This window comes from Hypanus sabinus, chromosome 2 (assembly GCF_030144855.1).
Source record: "Hypanus sabinus isolate sHypSab1 chromosome 2, sHypSab1.hap1, whole genome shotgun sequence".
NCBI lineage: Eukaryota > Metazoa > Chordata > Chondrichthyes > Myliobatiformes > Dasyatidae > Hypanus > Hypanus sabinus.
In genome coordinates this window covers 28,654,366-28,673,292 of record NC_082707.1, presented here as the reverse complement: position 1 = coordinate 28,673,292, position 18,927 = coordinate 28,654,366, and the positions used below count along the sequence as shown (strand labels likewise).

Here is an 18,927-nt window from a genome sequence, read left to right as displayed (position 1 = left end):
ATATTCAGCTAGAGGTTAACAGTGGCAACAATACAGAAATATTACTTTTAAGTCATTGAATATTGCAACAAAAATAATACACCTGAGGGCCCAATAGATAAATCTAATATTCTTCATTACAGCAGTTTGGAAAGCAATAGAAGAGTAAGCAAAATGTTAGTTTGGCAGAAGTTTAAATTTGCACATAACCTACACAATCAACTTTCCAAAACTTCTTACAGTTATCCAAGATGTCATCCCTTATGCTTCTCCCTGTCCAACAATCATCCTTCTGCAACCAAGACTCTGATCAAGACATAATAACATGAAATAATCCACAATAAAAACATTCCTGAACTTTCCACGTTCCCTACATTTATGATTTGATAATCACTATAGAATTGAATAATTTACCCTGTTACCCTTAGCTCAAGATTTCCCTACTGTGCATTGTGTGCCCATTTCCAAAAAATTATTTTATAATTTCAAATAATATACCTTATTAATTAGTGAGTTAAATTCCATAAGACGACAATCCTTCCTGAGGTCATCTTTGGGTTTACACATCATAATATAGGACTTCCCATCAGAACCTTTAAGAGTGATTTTCTTGGGCTTTTGAAGAGAAGCTAAGATTTCCACCTAACATGAGAAGATGCAAAAAGCCAACAGCAAGAGTCAGGATCTGTAAAAAGTACCATATAAAACAATAAAGAGACCCTATATATCAATGACTGGTACAGTATATGGAACATTTTGGTCCATCAAAGTTATGACGTGATCCAAATCTTTTGGCATCGAATGCATTGTATTTAACACCACACTATTCATCCAGCTCTTTGACTAAGCTGCAAGTCACATTTCCTAAATTTATAAAATTCCTGTAGCACAGAAATATGTCGTGTCCTTTTGCTCCTGTTATCATCAAAATGAGTGTCTTTTCAATCATTCCATTTCAAGCTGCTTCTGAAAGCTCTGACAAGATTTTTTAAAAAGCCTTAAAAAGGGTCACATTTTTAAAAAAGGAAATAGTAGTGCCTGAAGGTGTAAAAATAGATTCTCAAGAATAATAATAGAAATGAGTTGAGCACATTTTTTTCAGAAAAGGTGAAGAAAGAAAGGCTCTTTTCTCTAGAAGAGGCCAAGGGACAAACTGATAGAAATTTCTAAAACAATATAGGGATTTGTTGATGTTTCAGGGTGATAAATACATGGCAAGTAGAACATGGTCACCAAAAAATCTGCATAGCATTTTAAAAAATTTGAGCCCATCACACTTCTATAACTTTGTTTTTCGTTAGTTTCAATATTCCTTTGTTTACCAAGTTCCATGTCTTACAAAACTTTCTGTAAATGCATCTCTTCTCAACTCACAATTACATTTATTACTGTTTATATAATATTTATTTAATTTGTATTCTTTATAGATTAACATATATATATTATTTATTTAATATGAGGAACAGCTTCTACCCCAGAGCTGTGGCCTCTATCACACCACTCCCACAGAACAATGACTGAAACTGTGAGCACACACAAGGACTCAAATACTTGCTCTAACAGCACTTTGTCCATTACTGTGATATTCTGGTGCTGCTGCAACTTATTTTCTGCTACTTATCTATTTAATACTGTTTTTCTATTACTGTCTTGTTTTTTATCTACCACTTTGTTTGATTGCCTGGGAGGAAGTCAAACAGAGTTTCATTGTACCTACGTATAATGACAATAAAGATCATTCACTGCAATTCTATTCATAGGCCTAGTATCTGTTTCTATGTGGTCAAACCTTTTAGTCATGTTGTAATGTTTTTCTATGTCAATGATACAAAATAAATGGAAGTTGTTGTTGAATTGAATTATGTGTACTGCAACAAATTTTATTTGCTTACAAGCTTTGACCAAGTTAGTGTTATTCTAATTCCTGATGTAAACTGATTGGGGTCGGGAGATAAAGGTAGACAAGGAAATTAGAAGCTGGAATAATTAGGCAAAGTGACAACAGCTCCTGAAATGCATTAGAGTGAGTGCAAAGGAGATTTAGCAGGATGCCGCATGGATTAGGAAACGTGCTTTATGAGAAAACCTCGAACAAGCTAGGGCTTTTCTCATTAGAGGGAAGAGGATGAGAGATGACTTGATACAGGTGTGTATGTACAAGATGATAAGAAATATAGTGCCCAGTCAGTGACTTTTTCCCCAGGGTGACAATGGGTAATATGACAGGGCGTATTTACAATGAATGAAGGAAAGTATAGCAGGGATGTCAGAGGTAGTTTTTTTTACAAAGAGAGTGCTAAGTGCATGGAACACACTGCCAGGGTGGGAGGTGGAGGCAGATACATTAGGGCCATTAAAGAGTCTAGGATAGACACATGGATGAAAGTAAAATTGCATGTCGTGGGAACAAAGGGTTGAACTGCTCTCGGCTGTACTGTGCTCCTCTGTTCTATGTTCTATGAAAGGAAACTAGCTCAATTTTACAAATGGCAAAAGATGAAGAAGACACTTTGAACAAAATCTCAAAGATCAGAAGTTGTAGCTAGTGTCTCTACAATTTTACAATAAGAATTCTTACTATATCACTATTTTCGGTCTGATCAGTTGCAATTATTTCAAAGTACTATACAAGTGACCATAAGACCATAAAACATAGGAGCAGAATTAGGCAAATCAGCCTGTTGTGTCTGCTCTGCCATTCCACCATGGCTGATTCTGGATCCCACTCACCCCATCCACCTGCCTTCTCACCATATCCTTTGATGCCAAGCCCAATCAGGAAACTATTAACTTCCCCCTTAAGTATACCCACATTTGCAGTCTGAGGCAGAGCCTTCCAAAGATTCACCAATCTCTGACTAAAAATATTCTTCCTTACCCCTCAATTTTGAGGCTGTGCGCTCTAGTTCTGAATGCCCCCACCATAGGAAACATCTTCTCCGCTTCCACCTTATCCAATCCTTTCAACATTTGGTAGGTTTGAGTGAGATCCCCCACATTCTTCTAAGTTCCAGCGAGTGCAAGTCCAAAGCCTCAAATACTCCTCATATGTTAACACCTTGATTCCCAGAATCATCTTCGTGAATCTCTTCTGGACTCTCTCCAATAACAACACAACCTTACTGAGATATGGGGCCCAAAACTGTTGACAATATTCCAAGTGTGGCCTTTCTAGTGTCTTATAAAGCCTCAGCATTATCAAGTCAAGCCGCTTTTATTGTCATTTCAACCATAACTGCTGGTACAGTGCACAATAAAAACGAAACAACGTTCCTCCAGGACCACGGTGCTACATGAACAACACAAAACTACACTGTAATACCTGAAACAATGCAAAACTACACTAGACTATGTGAAATAACATAAAACTACATTAGACTTCAGACCAACACGGGACTACATAAAGTGCACAAAACAGTGCAAGACAGTACAATAATTAATATATAGGACATTAGGCACAGTAAAGGGCAAATTACAATATGATAATAAATGATGTAAATGTAAACAATGTTTTAGCAGGAATTGAGAAAGAAATGAGCAAAAATGAGCAAAGGGAGTGGAGTGGAGTGGTGTGTGTGTGTGTGTGTGTGTGTGTGTGTGTGTGTGTGTGTGTGTGTGTGTGTGTGTGTGTGTGTGTGTGTGTGTGTGTGTGTGTGTGTGTGTGTGTGTGTGTGTGTGTGAGAGAGAGAGAGAGAGAAAAGGTGGTGTCAGACTAGACTCTGGGAATTGAGGATTCTAATGGCTTGGGGGAAGAAACTGTAACACAGTCTGGTTGTAACATTTTACAAATGGTTAATTCTTCTTCTATATGTGCTAAACATGCTTTAATACAATTTAAGGTCGTACATAGAGCTCATATGTCTAAAGATAAGCTTGCTCGATTTTATTCTCATGTTAATCCTCAATGTGACAGATGTCATTCAGATGTGGCTTCATTGACCCACATGTTTTGGTCATGTCCTACCTTACATAACTATTGGAAGGACATATTCGCTACCATTTCCTCAATTTGGAATATTGATTTACAACCTCACTTTATCACTGCAATTTTTGGTATACCAAATGAGGATGATAGTCGACTTTCCCCTTCAATTAGATGAATGATTGCCTTTGCAACATTAATGGCCAGAAGGTCTATATTACAAAATTGGAAAGAAGTAAATCCTCCTACCACATTTCAGTGGTTCTCTCAAACTATTTCTTGTCTGAATTTAGAAAAAATTAGAAGTACTATTTTCGATTCATCAATTAAATTTGAAGAAACTTGGGGACCGTTCATTCGACATTTTCATATGAATTAATTTGGCTGCTTCCAGACCTTTTCTCTTTTTATTCTTGTTCTGGTATGGAGTTCCGGAGTTTTTGACACAATCATATACATATAAACTATTATTATTGCCCATGTTAGTTTAGGTTTTTTTTTATATACATTTTTTCCTGCATTTTTATATATTTTTTTCTTTTGATGACTATTCTTAATCTTTTTCATGTATAATCAATATAGGTTAGATTGATTATTGTACGATCTTTTTTTTTGCTGAAAGCTTAATAAGATATTGTTATCTTGTTACTAATTTAACTTTAAGTTTAATGTACTCATAACCTATTTAATACAATATTATGTTATGTTTTTTTTATATATGAAATTTAATAAAAAGATTGAAAAAGAAAAGAAGAAAGGTTGTGAGAGCCTGAATGCTTTGGTGCCTTTTGCCAGATGGCAGGAGGGAGAAGAGTTCGTATGAGGGGTGCGTGGGGTCCTTCACACTGCTGTTAGCTTTGAGGATGCAGCGTATGATGTAAATGTCTGTAATGGCAGGAAGACGGACCCCGATGATCCCTTCAGCTGACCTCAGTATCTGCTGCAGGGCCTTACGATCCGAGACGGTGCAATTCCCGAACCAGGCAGTGATGCAGCTGCTTAGGACGCTCTTGATATATCCTCTATAGAAGGTGGTGAGGACGGGGAGTTGGAGATGGACTTTGCTCAGCCTTCGCAAAAAGTAGAGATGCTGCTGGGCTTTCTTGGCTACAAAGCTGGTGTTGGAGGGACCAGGTGAGATTCTCTGCCAAGTGAACACCAAGAAATTTGGTGCTCTTAATGATCTCTATGGAGGAGCCATTGATGTTCAGCAGAGAGTGGTCACTCCATGCCCTCCTGAAGTCAACAACCATCTCTTTCATTTTGTTCACATTCAGAGACAGGTTGTTGGCTCTGCACCAGTCCGTTAGCCACTGTACCTCCTCTCTGTAAGCTGACTCCTTGTCCTTGCAGATGAGACCCACCACGGTCATGTCATCGGCAAACTTGATGATGTGATTCAAGCTGTGTGTTGCAGCACATTCATGGGTCAGCAGAGTGAACAGCAGTGGACTGAGCACACAGCCCTGGGGGGGCCCCGTGCTCAGTGTGATGGTGTTGGAGATGCTGCTGCTGATCTGGATTGACTGAGGTCTCCCAGTCAGGAAGTCTAGGATCCAGTTGCAGAGGGAGGCGTTCAGGCCCAGTAGGCTCAGCTTTCCAATTAGCTGCTGAGGAATGATTGTGTTGAATACTGAACTGAAGTCTATGAACAGCATTCAAACGTACATGTCTTTTTTGTCCAGGTGGGTGAGGGCCAGATGGAGGGTGGTAGCAATGAGTCATCTGTTGAACGGTTGGGACAATACACGAACTACAGGGATTCCAGTGAGGGGGGCAGCAGGGTCTTGATGTGCTTCATGACGAGCCTCTCGAAACACTTCCTGATGATGGATGTGAGAGCAACCAGATGGTAGTCGTTGAGGCAGGACACAGAAGACCTCTTCGGCACTGGACAATGGTGGTGGCCTTGAAGCACGTTGGAATGACGGCTTTTATATTCTTTTCCCCTTGAAATAAATCCCAACATTGCATTTGCCTTCTTTACCACAGATTCAACCTGTAAATTAACCTTCTGGGAGCCTTGCACAATAACTCCCTCTGCACCTCTGATGTTTGAATTTTCTCCCCATTCAGATAATAGTCCACACTATTGTTCCTTTTAACAAAATGCATTATCACATCTTTTCCAACACTATTCCATCTGCCGCCTTTTTGCTCATTCTTCCAATTTGTCTACGTCCTGCTGCAAATGCACTACCTACCTCTCCACCTACCTCCATATTATCCATAAACTTTGCCAAAAAGCCATCAGTTCCATTATCCAAAGCATGAACAAACAATGCAAAAAGTAGCGGTCCCAATACTGACCCCTGAAGGACACCACTAGTCACTGGAAGCCAACCAGAAAGGGCCTCCTTTATTCACTCACTGCCTCCTGCCTGTCAGCCATTCCTCTATCCATGCCAGTACCTTTCCTGTAATGCCATGGGATTTTATCTTGTTTAGCAACCTCGTGTGTGGCATCTCATCAAATACCTTCTAAAAATCCAAGTAAATGACATCCATTGTCTCTCCTTTGTTTATCCTGACAAATCTAACAGATTTGTCAGGCAAGATTTTCTTTTACAGAAACCATGCTGACTTTGACTTATTTTATTATTCATCTCCAAGTATCCCAAAACTTCATCCTTAACAATGGACTCCAACACTTTCCTAACCACTGAGGTCAGTCTACCTGATGTATAATTTCCTTTCTTTTGCATTCCTCCCTTCGTTAAAAAGTGGAGTGACATTTGCAATCTTCCAGTCTTCCAGGACCATGCCAGAATCAAGTGAGATTTTTGAAAGATCATGATCAATGCATCCACTATCTCTTCAGCAACCTCTCTCAGGACTCTGAGTTGTAGTCCAATTGGGCTAGGTGACGATTCACACTACAGGTGATCCCAGTTATATCATGCATGTTATAGCCAATAGAGGTTTGCATCCACATCACCCAGATTATTAAGTGAAAGAATATGACAATCAAATCACATTAACATTGAGGTAGTTTCCAATGGCAAAGAAATACAAAAAAAGTCAGACGCCAAAAGTGTAAAATACATTTCCAAAAAAAGCTGATAAATACATCACAATGCAAAATGAACATCAAGTTTAAGAAGCAAATTTTGAAGCCAACATCCAGCTAGTAAAGAGGTAACTTTAAGTATGAATTTTTTTTTTAAAAAACTGGTAAAAAACCATCAAAAAACTTGCAAATCGCAAGTTGAGGCAGAAGGGACAAACTTCACAAGGTACAGTATATTGAAAATGCTGTCAGAACTCAACTTCAAGACTAGTGTCATAACCAACTCAGCAATATAATTACAAGTTTATAATACAAATGATGACTTTATTATATATGAGTTTTCCCTATTTTACCTGTTGTTCCCAAGTAAAATATTTCAAACAGTGAAATATCTGGAAGCGCAAAATTTATTTTTATACTGCTGTTTCAATTCCTGACTTAGTCCAATAACGACATAAGGCTATGCAGCACACCAGTTGTTGAGTACTTTCTCATTCAGGCAGAAGGTGGTAACATCTTGAACATCTACACACAGCTAATTTGAGAACTAACGATGAAACAGGAACATATTAAAAATAATTGACAATTTACCATGTCTGCAAAGCCAGCAATGTAGGCCCAATGACCAGGGAAAGGGTCATGAGTTGTGTGGGTGCCTGGAGTTGATGGCAGAGTGGGAGTCATCACAGATTGCAGAGGGATGAGGATTTCACTGAAAGCTGGCTCTTCCACCAATCGTTTCAGCAATTTGAAATGAACGCTCATACTTAAAGTTGTGTTGTTTCCATCTACCTACAAGAAGAAATGTTGAAATGTCAGACATAAAGCCATTGTTAATTTGAGTTCACAATTCAAAGTACATTTATTATCTAAGTATGCAGTATACAACCCCTGAGATTTATCTTCCCACAGATCGGCACAAAACAAAGAAAAACCATAACTGTTAAAAGAAAAACTTCAAACCCCAATGTGCAAAAAAAAAGCACAAACTACAAAATATGCAAAACATCTTAAAAAAAAACACAAACTTCAAAGGATAAAATACAATCACTCAAATTTATACCTTAAATTTGATTTTTGCTGCGAATTGAAGGGTTTAAACTGAAATAATGTGGACAAAAATGCCCACAGGACTAACAAAACAAAATCTTTTTCTACACCTCAAGATAAGGTACATACTCAGTGATTCATGAACAGCTTCTTCCCCTCTAGCATATGATCCTAATTAAACACTGAACTCATGAACACTATCTCACATTTTTTAATATATATATTATTTCTGTTTTTCCACCATTTTTAATCTACTCTATATACATATTCTTAATATCACTGGGATATGTCATGAAATATGTTGTTTTGCAGGAGCTGTACATTGCAATAGATAATAAAGAAAACATATAAATTACAATATTTACTTATCTATCTATCTCATGGACCATTAAGAAATCTGATGGCAGAGGGTAAGAAGTTGTTCTTGAAAGTTTGAGTGTGTGTCTTCATTTCCTGTACCTCCTCCTTGACGGTGGCAATGAGAAGGGTGATGGGGGTCCTTAATGGTGGATGCCTCCTTCCTGAGGTGTGGAATTTTGAATCAGCATCTGCCGAGGGAGTTTCTCGGCATCATCCTGGTAGTGGTGCTCATTCTACCTCAGGCCAACATCAGCAGTCACAAAATAGCACACCCAGATGCCTTGCTTATCACTGTGGGGGATTTCAATCAGCTTAGCTTGAAGAAGTCTCTGAACAACTACTAACATATCACCTGTGGAACCAGAGGAGCCAACACACTTGACCACTGTTATACCACCATCAAGGATGCTTACCATGCCATCTCAATCCCACACTTTGGAAAGTCTGATCAGCTGGCTGTACTTCTACTCCCAGCATATAGGCGGACACTAAAGTATCTTTTACAGGGTGCATTTATGGGGCACCAGAGGAATCAGAGCTTGAGCCCCAGCTCACTATGTAAGTATCTGCAACATACGTCAATAATATGGATAAGGAAACCAAATGTAATATTTCTCAGGATGACGATGAGATGAAACATGGTGGATTGAGAATTTGTGAATTCTGAGGAGGACACAAGATAACTTAGGCAAGTGCAGTGAGTGGCAAATGAATGACTGATGTGGTATCGTGGATAAATACATGAGGAAAAGCAGGAATATGGTGTTTACAAAGAGGATCAGACATAACGGTAAATCTAGCTCAAAGGGCCAAATGGCGTTTGCTTACTTTTCATTAAAATGATATACAAAAAGAACAGCTACTTCTGACAAAGCCGGTTTCAAATCCCAGTTGACATATTCCCTCATGCATATTGAGACTCAAAAGAGAAACCCACGTTCAAAAACAGATCCTTCCTGGAAAGTGGCAAATATTTTGGAACTGGGTGTGGAGGGGATGAGGATAGAACAAGGAGAACCAATTCACAATATCATCAAATATAGACCTTGCTTTAATAAGCACATTGACTACGGGCATTTTCAATCACAATTTTAAGATTGTGAGTATTTACATATTAGCCTCCCCACCATCGAGAAAATCTTCAAAAGACAATGACTCAGAAAGGCAACATCCATCATTGAGGACCCCATCACCCAGGAGATACCCTCTACTCATTGCTACCATCAAGGTACAGGAGCCTGAAAACACAAACTTAATATTTTAGGAACAGCTTTTTCCCATCTGCCATCAGATTTCTGAATGGACCATGAACCAACGAACACTACCTCACAATTTTGCACTCGTTTTACACAACTTATTTATTTGTTATACTGTATCTTTCTTATTGTACCTTATGGTAATTTTTTATGTATTACACTGTACTGCTGCCACAAAACAAAAAATCTCATGACATATGTCAGTGATAATAAACCTCATTCTACACAATCTTAACAAGCAGATAGGAATACCACTATAAATGAAGGCACGTACCGTTTTGTTGCACAGTTCCAGCAACTTTTCAGTGAGACGAGTGGCATCTCCTACAAACTTGCCTAAACGGCTGTCATCATTAATGGCCTTCTGAAGAATTTCCTTACACCTATTAACTCGTGTCGCATAAGATGACTGCAAAAGAAAATTCATCTTTTACATTTGGTGCAGAATCTAATCCATGAAGAAAAGCAAATTAACATATCATTTATATTTCTTTCTGCAAAGTCTGGCAAGTTTGCTGAATGGATTAGAAGGATGGTAATCAACCTGAATATACCCACAACATCAGGAGTTGCTAAATTTTGATCAATACTAAAATCAAAATTTACCTCCAAAAGTGAAAGTTATTTATAGATTAGTCAAGCAGATGATATCCATGCTTTTTTTTGGAAAAAGCAGGAAGATGGCACAATGATAACAATGCAAAGTAATTTTGTCATATTGCATTTAGAAGTCAGGTTTTTTCCTTCAGCTATGACTTAGATCTTGACTTCTGATAAACAAACCAGTCCAAATGCTTCCATTATTTCATTGTAAATAGTCAGGATCTAGACTTGACAATCATGTTCATGGCCAGTGAGAAGAGTGACACCGAGATTGTGCAGCCAGTGATTATGCCCTTCTCCAGCCGATGTTAGTGACCCTGAGGAGACTCTCAACCTGAAGTTGCTGTAATAGTCCAGAATAAGGTTTCGGATCATCTCTGGAACATGGCGTCTTGTCAGTGCTGTTTCAACGAGCTTGTGTGGGATGGATCCATAGGTGTTAGTTAGGTCTAGCCAGAGTGCTGCAAGGTCTCCTCTGATTTCCCTTGCCTCCTGGATCAGCTGGGTCACCACTGCTGTGCTCTAGGCATCCGCGTACTCCTGGGTCTCCCCCTTTCCGCACGGAGGTGTCTATGTATTCCTTCAAGAGGAACTCAATTAAACACTGGGCCACAATCTTTTTTTTTAATATAATTTATTAAATTTTAGAAAATTACAAAGAATAAATGTGATGATAAAAAAGTGAGAAAAATAACATTGACCCTTAACCCTCCCCCCTTAACCCTTATCTAAAGAAAGAAAAAAGAAGAGAGAAAGATTGCCTGGATATCGGAGGATCTCCACATGCTCCATGGAGTTCAAAATAATTTAAATATTTATTTTCACTTTCCCCAATTACTTTATAATTTTATCTTCAAAGGACCTATGTACTTAATCCTATCTTTTGTAAGTATGGGAGCCAAATTTTCAAAAATATATCATATTCATTTTTTAGATTGTATGTAATTTTTTCAAGTGGAATACAACTATGTATTTCATTATTCCAATGATCCATAGTTAAATATAAATCAGATTTCCAAGTAACTGCGATAACTTTTTTGGCTACTGCCAATGTAATTTTTATAAATTTTTTCTGATACTTATTCAATTTAAGTTTCGGTATTGTTCTTTCAATGTCTCCTAATAAAAATAATACTGGACTATGTGGGAGATGTACTCCAGTAATTTGTTCCAATAAAAGTCTTAGATTTATCCAAAATGGTTGAATTTTAAACCAAGACCAAGTAGAAGGTAAAAAAGTACCAATTTCTTGATTACATCGAAAACATTGGTCAGACGTATTTGAATTTAATCTATTTTCTGTGGTGTTATATATAATTGATGTAAAAAATTATATTGTATTAATCTAAGTCGAACATTTATTGTATTTTTCATACTATCAGAACATAATCTTGACCAGTTTTAACATTCAAATCAGATTCCCATTTTTGTCTTGATTTATGAATTCCTGATTTATTTGTCTATTTTTGAATCAAATTACACATACAAGATATAAATTTTTTAATTTTTCCTTTTTGAATTAATATTTCTATTTCACTAGATTTTGGCATCAACATTGTTTGACCCAGCTTTTCTCGTAAATAAGCCTTTAATTGAAAATAACAGAAAAGAGTGTTATTTGATATTTTATATTTATTTTTTTAATTGATCAAACGACATCAATATACCTGCTTCAAAACAATCACCTATATATTTACTCCCTTTTTGCCCTTTTTGGAACTAATTATGTAAAAGTTTATTATCCATTGTAAAAGGAATAAGCCTATTTTGAATTAAAGTACTTTTTGCTAATAAAGATTTCCTTACCTCAGCGTCCATATTTACCTTATTCCATATATCAATCAAGTGTCTTAATATAGGAGATTCTTTTTTTTCCCTTATCCATTTGGATTCCCATTTGTATATAAAATCTTCTGGTATGTTTTCTCCTATCTTATCTAATTCTATTCTAATCCATGCCGGTTTTTCTTCATCAAAAAAAGATGCTATAAATCTAAGTTGATTTGCTTTATAATAATTCTTAAAATTTGGACGTTGTAACCCTCCTAAATCAAATTTACATGTCAATCTGGGCCACAATCTTGAAGAAGATCTTCCCTTCAATGCTGAGCAGCAAGATGATATGAAACTGCTCGCTTTTGCTTGAATCCTCTTCTTTTGGTGTCCAGACACCCTCCACTTGCCTCCACTGAATAGCGACCTTTCCTCTCCACCAGATCACCTTTAAGATCTTCCAAAGTTGCACAAGGAGCCTTGGGCACTGCTAGAAGGCACTCCGCTGGGGCCAGGGGTGGAACTTGCTCTTGCTGCTTTGACTCCTACAGGGTGGGCTCAGAGATGTTGACTTGGATCACCGGTTCTGGAGGTGTCACCAGTTTCTCACACAGACCGAGGTCCTGCTCTCTCGAGGCGTCACTGAAAATGATACAGAGATGGTGGTTTATCTCCTCTACAGAACAAGTGAGGTGGCCACTTCACTTCTGTCTCAGTATTCTGTTGGTGAAGCCGAAGGGATTGGTAATGAAAGCACTGTGCTTTTGGGCCCTCTCCTTGCCCCTCCTTCAGTGCCACTCAGCCTACCTGACTGAGATGAGCCTTGCCCTCATGATATCTGTGAGGTCTGATGGGGCAGTTTTCTCCTCCTCCTCCTCATGAGATCTGTGAGGTCTGACGGGGCAGTTTCCTCCTCCTCATGATATCTGTGAAGTCTGATGGGGCAGTTTTCTCCTCCTCCTCCTCATGAGATCTGTGAGGTCTGACAGGGCAGTTTTTTCCTCCTCCTCATGAGATCTGTGAGGTCTGACGGGGCAGCTTTCTCCTCCTCCTCATGAGATCTGTGAGGTCTGACAGGGCAGTTTTCTCCTCCTCCTCATGAGATCTGTGAGGTTTGACGGGGCAGTTTTCTCCTCCTCCTCATGAGATCTGTGAGGTTTGACAGGGCAGTTTTCTCCTCCTCCTCATGAGATCTGTGAGGTTCTGACGGGACAGTTTTCTCCTCCTCCTCATGAGATCTGTGAGGTTTGACGGGACAGTTTTCTCCTCCTCCTCATGAGATCTGTGAGGTCTGACGGGGCAGTTTTCTCCTCCTCCTCATGAGATCTGTGAGGTCTGACTGGGCAGTTTTCTCCTCCTCCTCATGAGATCTGTGAGGTCTGACGGGGCAGTTTCCTCCTCCTCCTCATGAGATCTGTGAGGTTTGACGGGGCAGTTTTTTCCTCCTCCTCATGATATCTGTGAGGTCTGACAGGGCAGTTTCCTCCTCCTCCTCATGAGATCTGTGAGGTTTGACGGGGCAGTTTTCTCCTCCTCCTCATGATATCTGTGAGGTCTGACGGGGCAGTTTTCTCCTCCTCCTCATGAGATCTGTGAGGTTTGACGGGGCAGTTTTCTCCTCCTCCTCATGATATCTGTGAGGTCTGACGGGGCAGTTTTCTCCTCCTCCTCATGAGATCTGTGAGGTTTGACGGGGCAGTTTTCTCCTCCTCCTCATGAGATCTGTGAGGTCTGACGGGGCAGTTTTCTCCTCCTCCTCATGAGATCTGTGAGGTTTGATGGGGCAGTTTTCTCCTCCTCCTCATGAGATCTGTGAGGTTTGACGCGGCAGTTTTCTCCTCCTCCTCATGAGATCTGTGAGGTTTGACGGGGCAGTTTTCTCCTCCTCCTCATGAGATCTGTGAGGTTTGACGGGGCAGTTTTCTCCTCCTCCTCATGAGATCTGTGAGGTTTGACGTGGCAGTTTTCTCCTCCTCCTCATGAGATCTGTGAGGTTTGACGGGGCAGTTTTCTCCTCCTCCTCATGAGATCTGTGAGGTTTGACGTGGCAGTTTTCTCCTCCTCCTCATGAGATCTGTGAGGTTTGACGGGGCAGTTTTCTCCTCCTCCTTGGCCAACTTAAATTGGCGCTTCAGAGATTAGAGTTCTTGTCTCAGCTGTCTGATCTTATATGTCAGGCAAGATTCTTCAGAGGCGGCTGGGGCTCCCCCGGGCCTTAAGCTGTATTGGCCTGTATGGGCATTCCACTAAGCTGCAGCTCCCCATCAGCGGCCTATCAGAGGAATTCAAAGTCACTTGAGGCAGGGAGGTTATGATGTACCGAGACTCCTCTGATGTTAAAGTCGCTTTGGCAGAAATCCGCGTAAAGACCGGAAGGAAGTGGCAGGCACAGGAAGCTGTCGCCAGAGCGCAGGCTCAGCTGTGGCACAACAGTTTGGTAGGCACTATAGCGGTGGGGCGGGCGGGACCGGACTGTTTTCACAAAGCACACTACAACAAAACCCGCAGAAATGAGAGGCGCCAACTGGTTCAGGATGAGATACGAGCAGAGACGGAGGAAAATCGATGCAACAAGATAGTCGGCATGTCCAAACAGGGCGCCTGGACTAGGTGGGAGCATGCGGAACCTCGCAAGCTCACCTGGACAGAGCTCTGGAGAGCCGAACCATTGTGCATCAAGTTTCTCATCCATTCAGTCTGTGACATTCTCCCAAGCCCGGCCAACCTGCACATGGCAAACACTCCAGCACACCAATTGTGCCAGAGGAGGGGCACTTTGAAGCACATCCTCAGTTGCTGCCCGAAGGTGTTGGGGGAAGGGCAATATCACTGGCACCATGACCAAGTCCTAAGGTCTATGGCGGATGCAATCAGCACAGCGATTCAAGACACCAAAAATCAGCACGTTCCCAAACAGTCTATCACCTTTATTAGAGTGGGGAAGAAGGTTCAACATCGGCCTAGCTCCTCGGGAGGACTTCTTGCCACTGCACGAGACTGACAGCTCCAAGTCAACCTAAGGAGGCAGCTCAAGTTCCCAGAGATCATCGCAGCTACTCCGCTCTGCCCAGACATGGTGTTAATATCGGAGTCTACAAAGCAAGTGGTCTTGCTGGAACTTACTGTCCCCTGGGAAGACCAGATTGAAGAGGCCAACGAGTTCAAGAGGGCTAAATACACAGATTTTGTTGCAGAATGCTGGAGCAATGGCTGGAGAGCTCGCTGGGAGACAGTCGAAGTGGGTGCAATGGCTGGAGAGCTTACTGTGAGACAGTCGAAGTGGGTGCAATGGCTGGAGAGCTCGTTGGGAGCCAGTCGAAGTGGGTGCAATGGCTGGAGAGCTCGCTGGGAGACAGTCGAAGTGGGTGCAATGGCTGGAGAGCTCGCTGGGAGACAGTCGAAGTGGGTGCAATGGCTGGAGAGCTCACTGTTGAGCCAGTCAAAGTTGGGTGCCGGGGTTTTACTGGCCATTCATTACAGCGAACTCTTAAACTCCTTGGAGTTAAAGGACTGCAGTGCAGAAGAGCCACCAAGAACATTCTGGAGTCTGCTGAAAAGGTGTCGCGGTGGCTGTGGATCCTGAGGGGGGATCTGTGGATTAGTGCACCACTTGGACACAAGTCGGGGGCTGATCACCCCCGGCTGGGTCACCCGGGAGAGGGTGTATGATGATTAAAGACCCGAAACATCCTACCACCCCAAGTTCATCACTGAAGACGTGTCCAATAGCACCAGCAGGTGTATTCTACAACTTGGAATTCTTTGCCACAGGCAGCTGTGGAGACCAAGTCTGTATGTGTATTTAAGGCAGAGGTTGATAGGTTCTTCATTTGTCAGGGCATGAAGGGATATGGGGAGAAGGTAGAAGATTGGGACTGAGAGGAAAATGGATCAGCCACGACAAAATGGCAGAGCAAACTCAAGCCAAATGGCCTAATTCTACTCCAAAGTTGTATGGTTTAGTGCAGCAATGAAGGTTCTCCATCTCTAGCAATGTTCACTGCTTCCTTCATCATGTCAGTGGCCTCCTCTCGGTTTACTGTCATCATACAAGTCCCAGATGGAGACTCAGGAATACCACTGCACACCAATGTAGAATTCTTCATTGCTGTTTCCATAACAGTTGTTTGTCCAGTTATCCCTGAGCTGACCGGTCGAACCTGGAGGACTAGTGGACCACTCTTAGTCTGGCCTCTACCCTTTGACCCGCTTGGCATGGGTGATCCTACCAAGAGCCAAAGCAGAAAGCCCTGACTCAAGCCAAGCTCTGAGTGATTGAAGCACACAACCTCCAAACCATGGTCCTCTTGGAGGTTGTACGGACCTAACTTCCCTTTAAATTCTTGAGTGCAATCACAACCCAAGCCTGAGAATCCAGCATCTCTGCAACTTCGGTGGCATCCGCCAGACAGATTTTTTGAACTACTCAATATTCTTATTAATGTCTCAAAGCGCTTTTTAATCGATATTGTCAAGTAGGATAATAAATATTCCAGTAAACACAACAGGTTTTAAGAGAGCACGGGAAACAGGACTTCGGTGTATTTAAAAGGTATGCAGCAAATAATAGCGATTTCTGAAGAATCAGACAGATTATTTCAGTTGAAGAATGTTTCAATCACACCGCTCTGATTACAGACAGAGATAATAACTTAAGTGATACGTACTGAATTACTATGTTGGTTTCACTTAATTACCTTGCACACAGCTGTCATCATCCACATAGCCTGCTGGGGATAGGCCAAGAAAACCTTGACAATAATGCCTTTCAGTCTTGCAAACACATCATCGTGGAAATGGCATATTCTTGAAATCAGCTGAGAAAATGCCGTCAGGAATTGGTAAGGAGCTAAGTAGTTAGTATGATCCTCTATCACTTTGTTAATTTTCTCAAGTTCAGTTCTCATGGCAATGCGATCAGCAGTGCGTCCAGATGCTGTGTAGAGAAGAATTAATATTTGTTCAGTTGTTACAAATGTTATGCAAATATTTAGTTTTACTCCCAGTTAAATCAAATGTTAAAATATTTGCAATTATATAACATCAAAACCTCAGGTCATTGCAAAGCACATGAAAACCAACAAAATGCAATTGAAATACAATCACCATCACCATGGTAATTAGAAAGCCCAGTAAGCATTTTCCATATGAGGTACCAAAATAACTTGTTGAGTTTGGAACATTGATTGTGCAATAGTTAGTGGCCAAGTCACATGGTTCGTGAGGGCGAGGAGGAGGGAACCTTCTGCAAGCAGGCGGAATTTTGGACTTGCATATGATAGCACAATTTCAGAATTCCTCGAGGGTGAAGATGGATGCCTCTTTTCAAGTTCTTGGAATGGGAATCAATTTGTGAATTTTTGACCAGAATGGATTATCCAGGAAAAAGCAGCCAAAACAAATATTTACTGAAGTAAACTGAATGTTCTTACCCTTTTCCAATTCATAGGCTTTTGCTCCGTAGTCAAGCCATAATGATAACATTCTAGGCATGGACTGGTAGATAAATTGATTTCCAAATCGCAGAGACCTGTCATATAATATTTGGAATTATACATTGTGTTACAATATTAACCAAATTATTCCTTGTAACCTTACTTACCCTTCTGATTTTTTGACTATTATAGATTTCTGTACAGAGGTCAGTTAATGTGCAGTATTGAAGTAAATATAAAAAAAAAGAAACTTGATGGTTTACAGAGTTATTTTGGTTATCTTGATTATGTGGTAGGTCAAGGTGAGTTTGCTCCTGTTCAGGCAAAAGTTCGGGCAATTTCTGAAATTCCCATTCCAAATGGTAAAAAGCCGCTCTGAAGGTTTCTGGGAATGATTGGATATTATCCTAAGTTCTGTAAGAACTTTGCTGATATTGCTCCTCCTTTGACTAACCTCCTGAAGAAGGATGAAAGGTTTGTTTGGACACAACTTTGTCAGGAGGCATTTGATCATCCAACATCTCTGTACCTACTTCCAAACACCTTAAAACTATGCCCCCTCATGTTAGCCACTTCAGCCCTGTGAAAAACCCTCTGGCTATCCATGTGATCTATGCCTCTCATCATCTTATACACCTCTATCAGGTCACCTCTCATCCTCCGTCGCTCCAAGGAGAAAAGTCTAAGTTCACTCAATCATTCAACTCCTAAGATTTACTTATCAATGCAATTCATATCATGGTTTGCACCTGCAATGTTGCTGCAGGTAACTATTTCATGACATCTGTGTATGCATGTACTTGTCCCTATAACAATGAACTCAACGTTGACTTCAATCGTGCTTTTGATTCTGCACTGATAAACTAGCCAGACTAGTTTAGTCAATTTAATGAAGTGAACTTGAAAATGCAATCCAAATTGCTCATATTATAGAACAAAGTCTAACTCATTGTAAAGCTACAAATCCAAATTCTAAAGTGTGCTTTTTTAAAATTGTATTTAAAAGTGATGAATGAGTTGGTTTGAAAACACGGAATTCTGTAATTTCCCAACTTAGCTTAACTTCCACAGAGCTTTGTAAAGGGTGGAAACATTTAGAGGAGATTTGGGAAAGTGAGACAATGAAGAGAATTGCTGCTCCTCCTGATCACAAACATTGCAGTCAAAGCAAACCTCTTCCCAATGCAGTGTTCACCTTCCTTTCTGTCTTTGCTTCCAAAGTGGAAAATCTACTTGCCATCAGAAGAACTTTCAGCCAATCTACGTAATGTCTCTGAACTGCCAACAAGTTTTGAAAAGGGTTTGCTTGCAAACCAGAAGTAGCCAGGTTGTGTGCACATTGATGTTAAAGATCAAATAAAACAAAACATATTTGACTTTAATTAATTTGAGGTTCACAGAGATAGATATCATCACAACATCAAAAATTTCAAAGTCACGTGCATGAGTTTAGTTATGTAAGATGAAAAAATTTTTGAAGTAATCTAGGAAGCATCTCATTATAACACATTTTTAGACCAATGACTTGCACTTAAATTT

General features: G+C 40.3%; 1 protein-coding gene across 2 annotated transcripts in view; it reads right to left on the bottom strand.

Annotated features, from left to right (window-relative positions):
• atr (ATR serine/threonine kinase) overlaps positions 1–18,927 on the bottom strand; it is a 140,425-nt gene that overhangs the window by 15,913 nt on the left and 105,585 nt on the right. For both annotated transcript variants that reach the window (XM_059993514.1, XM_059993520.1), the window contains 5 exons: positions 17,386–17,483; positions 16,651–16,889; positions 9,852–9,986; positions 7,503–7,703; positions 478–621 (listed from right to left, as the gene is read on the bottom strand). In XM_059993514.1, coding sequence (XP_059849497.1) covers positions 478–621; positions 7,503–7,703; positions 9,852–9,986; positions 16,651–16,889; positions 17,386–17,483 — 817 coding nt within the window. The remainder of the gene's footprint in view (positions 1–477; positions 622–7,502; positions 7,704–9,851; positions 9,987–16,650; positions 16,890–17,385; positions 17,484–18,927) is intronic.